We start from the raw sequence: 10,653 nt of genomic DNA, 5'->3' as shown, positions 1-10,653 counted from the left end.
AATAAAAATTTTATTGATATTTTTAGAAAAAAAAACTAAAAAAAAATGGAAAATGAAAATGTCCGTAAAGAGCTCAAAATAAATCAAAATATTTTGAAAATGTTATGGTGTATAGAAAATGCTAAGATAAACATTCAGTCAAAATTTCATATATCTACGGTCATTTGTTTTAAAGTTACACCAAAAACCAAAATCGATTTTCTCGAAAACAGATTTTGCGTAAAAATTCCCGTTTTTCCTTAATTTTTCTTTTGTTTTTCACGGCGCGTTTGAAAACTATTGGAAAAATTTTACTTTTGACCCCCCAAAGTACCAACTAGATTCACTTTCCTATCAGAAAAGGTACTGTTGAAGAAAATCCAAGCACTTTTACTGTCCTAAAACGTGATGACAGACACAAAAAAAAATAAAAAAAAAAATAAAAAAAAAAACACACATCATTGTAAAATCAATACATTCATCGTTCCACTCAGAATCTAAAATAACATTATGATATCTTAAAAAATAAAATTACATTGTTAAAACTTAAAACTATAGATATTTTAAATTATAAATACATTGGACTTGGGGGTGCTTAAAATAGAGTTGGGGGTGCTTAAGCATCTCCTAGCAGCCCCGTAGTTGCGTCACTAAAGATCACGTGGCACGACTTTGTATACTTTAGGTAACTACAAAGTATAATATAGAACACACTCATACTTACCTAAATGTGGAATATTGCTCATTATCTACGCTAATATTGTACTTTTAAATAATCAAGACGAGCTACAATAACATTAATAACTAATCTAAACAACTTTTTTGGGGGGGTCATAGCAATTTTAGGGGTATAAGCCCCCAACTACTCCCTTATTTTCGCCTATGAATTTAAACACTATTTTTGATAATGTGAGTACCAATATCAGGGGGTTCAGGGGTTGCAACACTACCACATTATGCTCAACGAGGCTTAAGAATAAGCCAGTATTGAAAGAATCAACAGCAGTCGCTATATGGCTCAGTTTATTGCACAGCGTACCTAAGGCGTAAGACTTTATTTAACTTTATTCCAGCCCAAATTGTTTGTGCGTGTATTCAACTAGGTACCTACCAAACACAAAGTCACAATATTAATTGCATTAGAAAAAAAAAATATGAATAATTACAGTACCTACAGTATCGTAACCACGCCACCATGGACTCCATAACTAAAGTTCAAGATTAAATGTATTTTTATATTTTTGGAGCAAAAAAATGTCGTACGGGCGAACGTAAAAAAAGATGATCGTAAACAGATTTGAACAAAGCGTACTTCAAAAGATCGATTATTATTTATCATTGCTTTCGAATTTATAATGATTATTAATTCGTAACACATCATATATTCACAATGCTCTATAGGCCTCTAGGTGAGCCAAGTGAGTCTAGTGTTCAACATTCAGTTTCAATATCCTATCCAATTTTTAACATAACTTGTACTGCTATCATATACAGGGTGTTTCTGAAATGGATGCGGTAACTAGTATAGGCGTACTCAGTGTGATCACCCAATGAAGAATTTTTAAAATTTTTTTTCTATCTTCAAAATTTGGGTTTATACAAATTATTATTTAAAAATTATCTTAAATGTAAAAATAAATGGTCTAGTTGTATTTTTTGCAAAATCTCATATGAATGGACGTGTCACATTATTTTTGCGCTTGTCGCGCGTCTTTCACGCTCGAATCGCCAACTAAAAAAAAAATGATGTGGCACATCGATTTGTACGAGAACACTATACGATAAACAGTGGTGATATTTATTTGTTGTCATTTAAAATACATGATTAATTAACGAATTACTTTACATTGTCAACTAATAAAAATTATAAAATAATAACAAAATTAGGGTTAACAAAGTTTTAAATGATCGAATTTACTGACATACTGACATACAATGATTTGTGTGATTTAGATGCACAGGCAATAAAATATAGTAACTTTTATCCGTAATGTCTATTATAAAATACAGGTCAACTAATAGACCTTAATTTGTACATACAGAACATTAGTTTTTTCGAAAGTTATCGATTGTTCGTTGGCCAGTACGGTCGTTTTTGCGTTTTCGTCGTTCTCTTATCTGTGTTTTTACGCATTGTATTCAGTTAACGTGATAAAGTCAGTAATAATAGTATATCTATATCGAAATATCATATTACAATGCTATTTTTAGTGTGTAATGATGAAATCTACGACGGTGATGAAATTAAATGTAAAAACTGTAAAGACTATGTACTTACACTTCTCATGTGCTAGTTTTAGAGAAGCGGCATTTAGGAAATTAACACATGGAGCCAAACTAAAATTTTCATGCTCAAAATGTAAAGTTAATGTGGGTCTTACTAGCAATACTAAATCCAAAAATGAAGACTTTTTCGTTGGATCAAACGAGCCTCTGTCGGATTTGACTAATTCTGTTAAATTTATGAGTGCCAAATTTGATGATTTTGGTAAGCAGCTGAAAGAAGTGCTATATAATATTAAAGAACTGAAAGAAGAGAATAATTTGTTAAAGGAAAATAATATTAAGTTGAACTCTGATATCTACAAACTATCCAAGCGACTAAATATACTTGAACAGAAATCAATCATAAATCATGTTGAGATAATTGGTGTACCAGATTTGAAAAATGAAAACTGCGAAAAATTAGTGGAAGATATTGCAACTGTAATGGGTCAACCAGTGTCAGTAATCAAGGCTTTATTATAAGATCAAAAATACCTAATAAACCGATGAAGATCATAGCTGAACTTTCATCAACGCATCAGAAAAAAACCCTTATGGAGTCCGCAAAAAAGAAAAAAGTTAAGGCATGTAGTATAAATGAAAGCTGGGAAAATGGAGTATTTTTGTTAATAAATATCTTACACAATATAATAGTAATCTATTTTTTAAATCTAGAATGTTTGCTAAAGAACATAACTTTAAGTTTGTCTGGTATAATTACTGTAAAATTTTTATAAAAAAATGTGAAACCTCGAAAGCCACTATTATAATATATGACGAGACTGACTTGTCAACAATTAAGATATAATACTTCAAAATAATAATATATAGATCTTAAATCATACTATATTAATACTATTTTCTTATTTTCTTTTTAGTTATGCTAATGTTTAATTCTAATTTATTAAATTGTTTCCTAGATTATAAAACGCAATATTTTAATTCTATATCTGAATTCATATGTAAATTCAATCTACTTCATAATACAACTCTAAATGTACTAAACTGCAATATTAGAAGTGTAAGGCATAATTTTGATGAATTTTTGTTATTTTTTGTTAATTTTTTTTATATAATGATATACGAGTACATAGTAAAAACTTAGATTTAATTATTTTAACTGAAACCTGACATGATGTTAATTATTGTAATTTTTCTATACATGGGTATAATATGTACTTTTCTAAACTTAAAAGAAACCAGAATGATGGTGTTATAATCTTTGTTAAAACTCATTTATGTGCTGATATTTTTGAATACGAATACATAGAGGCTAATATTATGAAAGTCACGTTTAATATATGTAATGTATTTTTTAGGGTTTATTGTATATATAGATCACCCTCTGGTGATAAGAACAAATTGTTGACCATTATAAATAGTATACTGTCTGAAGATGAGTGTATAAGTGGACATGTTGTAATAATTGGAGATATCAATCTAAATATAATTGGTTCTGATTGTGATGAAAATGAATACCTTGATACTATATCCGAAAAAGGTTTTAGGTCACTAATTAATGTTTATACTAGAATGCTTGGATCATATTTTTATTAAATCGGGAAATGCATTGAACTCCAAAATTGAAGCAGGTGTCATTCAGACAAATATTACTGATCACTTCTCCACGGTTTTGGCAATAGAATTTAGTAAAGAAAAGAGTGTCTCAAATCGCAATGTTAAGACAATCAATTATAATGATCTGGAAAAGTTATTTAAAAATGAATTTTGGGTGGATATTTTTAATTGTAATGATGTAAATAGTTGTATGGATATTTTCCTAGACAAAATTAATACTTTTTTCAAAATGTCAACAACAACAAAAGTTTTCAACTCTAAAAATAAAAGGATTAGATACTGGATGACAGCTGGCGTTCTTTGCTCGGTGCATTTTAAACAAAAATTACCTTAAAAAAGTTAAATTATTATAAAAACAAATTTCAGAAGTTCTCGTTTAGTCCAAAACTCACTTGGAAAGTAATTAATGAGATATTAGATAAGAATTATAATAAGAATGATGATGTTAAAGTTATTAAATTAGATGATAACACTCTTGATGTCAAAAATGAGCCTCTAAATATTGCTGTTCTCCAACCTTATGCACAAGAACTAAAACAAATTTTAATTTCATCTCATGAAGGGAAACACATATATGAAAGTTATCAATTAAATGATTATTTTACTTTTAATATGAGGAACAAGCTTGTAAGAATAATTATAGACTACCACATTCATAAGAGTCCGAAAGAAATGTTGTCTGTATGTACAATAGAGCAACTTGCTCATAATATTGTTCAACTTTTTCCGAATGAGTCCGCTAGTACATACTTCATACCCTACAAAGAATAGAAGTAAAGCAAGGAGTTAGAATAGGTGGAGAAACAATTAACGCTCTGAGATTTGCTGATGACATCGCTTTCTGCGCAGAAACAGAAAATGACCTACAAAATATTTTAACTAAGGTCAATAAAATATTAGGGGACAAATATGGAATGCGATTAAATAAAAAAAAGACAAAGGTTATGGCGTGCAGCAAGACAAACCCTGCTCAACTTAATATATACATAGATAATGCACGCATAGAACAAGTACAACACTTTAATTATTTAGGAAGTAAAATAACAGAAGATGGCCGTAGTAAAGATGAAATTCTAAGTAGAATAGCGCAAGCGAAGAGGGCTTTCCAGAATAAAAAACATCTACTAACCACCAATAGTATGGACTTACAGGTAAGGAAAAGGTTCTTACAAATATATATATGGAGTATTGCCTTATATGGCTGTGAAACCTGGACAATCAGTGCAACAGAGAAAAGAAAACTAGAGGCCTTCGAAATGTGGTGTTATCGTAAAATGTTAAGAATTAAATGGATTGATAGAATAACGAATGAAGCAGTACTGATTAGAATAAAAGAAAAGAAAATACTATGGCATACCGTGAAAGTTAGAAGAGCTAAAATGATAGGACATCTACTACGCCATGAGAGTCTAACAAAAACCATCATAGAAGGCGACGTTGAAGGCCATATAGGAAGAGGAAGACCAAGGATGGAGTATATGAAGCAATTAATGAGTGACATGGGGAAGAATAGTTATAAAAAGCTAAAGGAATTGAGTAATGATAGGGAAGCATGGAGAACTGCAGCAAACCAATCTAAGGATTGAAGACTAAAAAAAAAAACCCCTACAAAAAAGAGAATGGACATATAAGACCAAATAGAGGAAAGTTGTGGGATCGCTATTCAAATATTCGAAAAGATATTCGGAAATTAAACAATTATGTCGTCTTAAATGAGTCTGCGAGTAACATACATACTACAGATAATATTGCTGATCAAGGTTCATATATTATTGTATTATTTATACATGTACCTACCTATAAAAAAGTTTTTTTTTTTTTAATATTAACATGATATTTAGGAGTTATTGAGAATGATATACTGTGGCTAAAAAATAATCACGAACCCATGAATATTGTTGTTGATAAATGGAACAGCACTAGGAACTATAGGTACAAAGAAATGATGACTTGCAAAGAAGAACTATATTATTTTAAAGAATTTCCATCTATTAGAGATGGTCAAGGTTATCAGTTGGTTAGTAAAACTTTGTATGTTCTAATTAATCTTAAAAATATTTATGTTTAACATTATGAATGTTACAATAGTACAATAATAATTTATAATTCTAGATTGAATATGATTTTAATGAAATGTATTCCCAAAAAGAAGTTATCTTTTATGATAAGTTTCCTAGTTTGGTCGGAATTCTGCCAAATTATATAAAAAAGTTTAAGCCTAAGTTAGTGAAAGACTCAAACTATTTGGTATTGGCAGATCTAAATACTTACATCCATTTCACCAGGCAATAGAAGAATTTATGTTATTAAGATGTTTATTTATTTGTATAAATATTATAAATTCCTATTTTGTATGCACATATCAGATCATATTACTGCTGCATTCATCTTGATTCCGAGGATATTCCCATCATTAACTGTAAGCATACTGTATAATGTTGGTGGAACAAGAAAAAGAAAAAAAGAAAGTTGGAGACCATCAAATGAAGAAATTTCAGAAGACTTCATTGTCATTCTAAAAGTAATGTAATTATAATAATAATTTGTTGATCATTAAACTTAACATAAATACTTTATTTTTGCAGAATGTTGCTCAATTGAAAGAAATTATTAACATCAAAACTACTAAGGCTACTTCGTTTGGGTTAACTGTTCAGCCATATGTTGCTTTGCTCTGTTCAGATCCTCAGAATGAATTGATTGTAACAGCGTCGTATGTAATAATAAACAAGTATACATTTAAAGCAGAAACGCCACTAAAGGCAGTAGATATTTGTTTCAAAAGTTTTTTTGCACTAAATTTAAAATATCCTGTACAATCAGACCACGTATGGGAATTTATTCAAAAATTCTTTTATGGTATCATTAAAAAAGAAGATAAAAAATACCAATGTGTTGACAATATTATTAATGACTTTAAACTAAAATAATTGTGCGTAAACCGCTTTTCTTTAAATCATTTAATTTTTTTATAATCTCTTTATATAATATTTCTTAAGTATTTTGTTCCTAGTAGATTGTTACATTTATATTCAATTAATTAAAAAATATCAGTTTAAAAATGCCTCAATGTTTTAAATGCTTTTCTAAATTCATTAATTATGATTTATTATTTCTACATCTTAAAATTTACCATCAACATATCACTCCTTATAAATGTCTTGAAAGTAATTTTTTTAGAACTTTTAACTGTATCAAATCATTTAAAAAGCACGTCAAAGGTCATGATAATAATTTGAATGAACAAACTATTCTAAATCTAAAAAATCTTCAAACTCCAGCTATTGAACATGCAATTATTGGTCACGAAACTGATCGTTTAAATATTAATATTAATAATTCTCAACCAACCAACAACAATATAACTACAAATTATGAATCTTTTGTCTATAACAAAGCATTAGTATTGCTATCAAAATGGTATAATAAATCAGGTGTGCCAAGAAATAAAATTCAAACTATTATTGATGACTTCACTTCATTTCTAAATGATTTTTTACCACAGCTTCATAATAATGTAATTGTTAAGTTACAGAGTAATGATAAATCAACTTTTGAAATAGATGCAATGTTCAATATAATTGCTAATCCATTCAAAAATTTTAATACTGAGCATCAAAGATTTAAAGCTTTAGAAGAACTAGGTGTATTTAGTAGACCAAAACCTGTGCACTTGGGTTATCGTTTGAATGATAAACTTAAGAATGGCCGGACTATTGCTGTTTCTACTCCCATTAATGCTTATAGCGCACCATTGCCTATACTTCTTAGAAAGTTTTTTGAAATGCCAAATGTTTTAAATATGATGATTACTTATACAGAGGAATTACTTAAAAATGAATGTATAATTAGCAATTTGATTCAAAGTAATATGTGGAAAAAAAACTTGAAAAAAATCCAAACAAAATGTTATTTCCGTTTTTATTATATTTTGATGAATTTGAAACTAATAACCCTCTTGGTTCACATGCTGGAATACAAAAACTTGGAGCGATTTACATATCTTTACCATCTTTTCATCTAGAATATGCATCAAAATTAGAAAATATATTTTTAATTTATTTATTTAATTCTTTAGATAAAAAACAAGTTGGTAATCAAAATCTCTTTAAACATTTAATATCAGAAATTAACTTTTTAGAAGAGTCTGGTATTAATGTATTTGTAAATAATCAACAATATCAAATTTATTTCAGTTTAGCTTTAATAGTTGGGGACAATTTAGGTTTACATAGTATTTTGGGGTTCACTGAATGTTTCGTTTCTAATTATCCTTGTAGGTTTTGTCATAGTTCAAAAGAGGAGTGCCATGCACAAATTTCCCAAAATAACGAGAATCTGAGAAATATTGATAATTATAATGATGATGTTAATACTAAAAATGTTGCACTAACTGGAATTGTTGAATCATGTATTTGGAATAATGTAAATTCATTTCATGTTGTTTATAATTATTCTGTTGATTTAATGCATGATTTACTTGAAGGTGTATGTAACTATGACATGTCAAGTATAATTAGAAACTTTATTTTAGAATTCAAGTATTTTAGTTTAGAAGCCTTAAATAACAGAATTCAGTTTTTTGATTATGGACCAAGTGAAATTAAAAACCGACCACCACTAATAAATGAACACTCATTAAAAAGTAACAACCCCACAATATGTAAAATGTCAGCTTCGGAAATGTGGTGTTTTGTACGATGCTTTGGTCTTATGATTGGTGATTTGGTACCTATAGAATCAGAGTTTTGGAAGTTATACATTTTGCTTAAAAAAATTCTTGATTTGACCACTACTCGATCAATAGGGCTTGAAAGCTCGAATACTTACTTAAAATGTTAATATCAGAACATCATGCCTTATATTTAGAATTAACCAAAATTAACTTGAAACCAAAATTTCACCATTTGATTCATTACCCTTATATTATGGAACAAGTAGGTCCATTGATTAATATTTGGTCTATGCGGTTTGAGGCCAAACATAAAGAGTCAAAAATTGCTGCTCGAACAATATCAAGTAGGAAAAATATTTGTTATACGTTAATGTTAAAAAATCAGTTAAAAATGTCCTACAAATTTACTCAAATATCAAAATATTCTAAATTTTCAAGTTCTTTAACACTTTGAGTGCCATGTGTATCAATTTCAATACACAACTAATATATTTATTTGTGCCGTGTGTATTGAATATGATACACATTTATATGGTAAACACATTATAAAAAAAATGTCCCGGTCAGAATGGTCAGTTTTGTCATTTGTGGCCTGGCACTCAATGTGTTAAATGTAGGTAAAAATGTAATGTATTCTTTAGACATAAAAAAAAAATTTAGCTTCTGTTTTAAATTATCCATGTATAGAACACTCTAATTTTGTTTCTTGGATTGAAGTAAAAAATATTCATTACACTACAAATAATATGTATTTGGTATTGGATATTTCAGATTTACCTGTTTTTGGTTTTTTAAAATACATTTCTATACTACCTGACCTTACAGCTTTAGGTATTTTTTAAGTGCTTAAAACAATTAATTTTAATGAACATTTACAATCATATTATGTTGAGAAAACTCAAATTATATCTTCTTCAAACTTTACAGATTTACCTAATTTTAGTCCTACATTTTGTTGTATAAAACAAAATGGCCTTAGTTATATACCTTTAATATTGTAAACATTAAAATATATAATATTTATTAAAAGCTTATATTTTGTTTTTATTTATTCAAATCCATATTATATTTAATGAATATAATTAACTATTATGTTTTAGTAACAATTAAAATGCAAATAATAGTTTTGATAACTATGTGTTACAGAGGCGTAATTAGGGGGTGAGGGGGATAGATCCCCCTAAAACTTTTTTTTTTACTGCTAACATTTTGATCAAAGTATTGGTAAGTGGTAATGTATAATATACTTTCCTAATTACGCTACTGATGTGTTATAGTCATATAGGCGGAAATCCTTTAAAATGTCAGGAGGTAATATCATACTACTTCTATGATTTAAATCCTTATGTTATAAACAACACGGTGTATATTTTCTCATGTAGTTGGTCTAGCCGCGGACAGTCCAAATCCTCGCCCATCTCGTGAATTTTGACATCGGGAAGGAAATCTTCTATGATCGATTTGCACCATAACCGCGCAGCGCGTCACGTTAAATTTTCGGGAGATCGATTCGCTGACGGCCCGCGGCGGTGGGAATTTGTGCGCTACAGCTGAGGATATTTTGACAATGACTGCGGGTTGGATTCAGTAAAGTTTTAGGTACCTATAGTTTTGGTATGGCTTAATTTTTTTTAAAAAACAAACCACAATACATAAAACATGAGTTACGGTTGTACAATATATAATAATCAAACATAAGATTTCAATTATTACATGTATTATTTGCTGTGAGTCTGTGACGCAACTACTTTTTCAATTATATCGTATAATACTGTCGCATTAAAAAAACGGTTTTATTTCCGGGATGAAAATATATACTTGGGTAAATGGTAATCCAAATTCGTAAATAATTTCAAAATAACTATATTCGTTCCAATATTATATATAAGCACCTTTGTTATAAAATAAAAATATAATATTCGTCAAACGCCAACGATATAAAAAAAAAAAAAAACGTAAATTAATGTTTTGTGGGTCTTGAACCCCGCACCCACGTAAGCCACCCTCTGTCTATACCTTATATAGTTATATAATACACCTAAGCGACTTAAGGAAAGGTGTATGTTGTATTATTACTACACCAAATGTATACGTACATATAGACACAGTGTTCAATGACTGTATACAGTATACCCAGTGGCGTATCTGGGGGGGGG

General features: G+C 29.0%; 2 protein-coding genes across 2 annotated transcripts; both read left to right on the top strand.

The window, feature by feature from the left end:
• The first annotated feature begins 2,750 nt into the window (after window positions 1–2,750).
• LOC107883070 lies at window positions 2,751–9,531 on the top strand. Its single transcript, XM_029490054.1, has 4 exons — window positions 2,751–2,861; window positions 4,189–4,449; window positions 4,566–6,343; window positions 6,408–9,531. Exons 1-3 carry the CDS (start codon window positions 2,751–2,753, stop codon window positions 5,406–5,408), a joined length of 1,215 nt encoding a protein of 404 aa, XP_029345914.1. The 3' UTR covers window positions 5,409–6,343; window positions 6,408–9,531.
• Window positions 5,768–8,664, top strand: LOC103308656. The gene is made up of 5 exons (XM_008182415.2): window positions 5,768–5,843; window positions 6,189–6,343; window positions 6,408–6,535; window positions 7,003–7,688; window positions 7,901–8,664. The coding sequence occupies exons 1-5, from the start codon at window positions 5,768–5,770 to the stop codon at window positions 8,662–8,664; spliced, it is 1,809 nt and encodes a 602-aa protein (XP_008180637.2).
• Window positions 9,532–10,653: the final 1,122 nt, after the last annotated feature.

Source organism: Acyrthosiphon pisum, chromosome A2 (genome assembly GCF_005508785.2).
Source record: "Acyrthosiphon pisum isolate AL4f chromosome A2, pea_aphid_22Mar2018_4r6ur, whole genome shotgun sequence".
Classification (NCBI taxonomy): domain Eukaryota; kingdom Metazoa; phylum Arthropoda; class Insecta; order Hemiptera; family Aphididae; genus Acyrthosiphon; species Acyrthosiphon pisum.
Note: the sequence above shows the minus strand (reverse complement) of the source record. Positions and strands in the feature narration are given on the sequence as shown.

Excerpts from the sequence above, each read along its gene's own strand:
- LOC107883070 (XM_029490054.1), top strand. The coding sequence starts at position 2,751 with ATGAAGATCATAGCTGAACTTTCATCAACGCATCAGAAAAAAACCCTT. Across the intron at positions 2,862-4,188 it reads ATGAAAGCTGGGAAAATGGA|AAGTTCTCGTTTAGTCCAAA; the intron begins GTATTTTTGTTA and ends AACAAATTTCAG. Across the intron at positions 4,450-4,565 it reads TTAATATGAGGAACAAGCTT|TACATACTTCATACCCTACA; the intron begins GTAAGAATAATT and ends TGAGTCCGCTAG.
- LOC103308656 (XM_008182415.2), top strand. The coding sequence starts at position 5,768 with ATGACTTGCAAAGAAGAACTATATTATTTTAAAGAATTTCCATCTATT. Across the intron at positions 6,344-6,407 it reads ACTTCATTGTCATTCTAAAA|AATGTTGCTCAATTGAAAGA; the intron begins GTAATGTAATTA and ends TTATTTTTGCAG. Across the intron at positions 6,536-7,002 it reads GAATTGATTGTAACAGCGTC|AACTTTTAACTGTATCAAAT; the intron begins GTATGTAATAAT and ends TAATTTTTTTAG.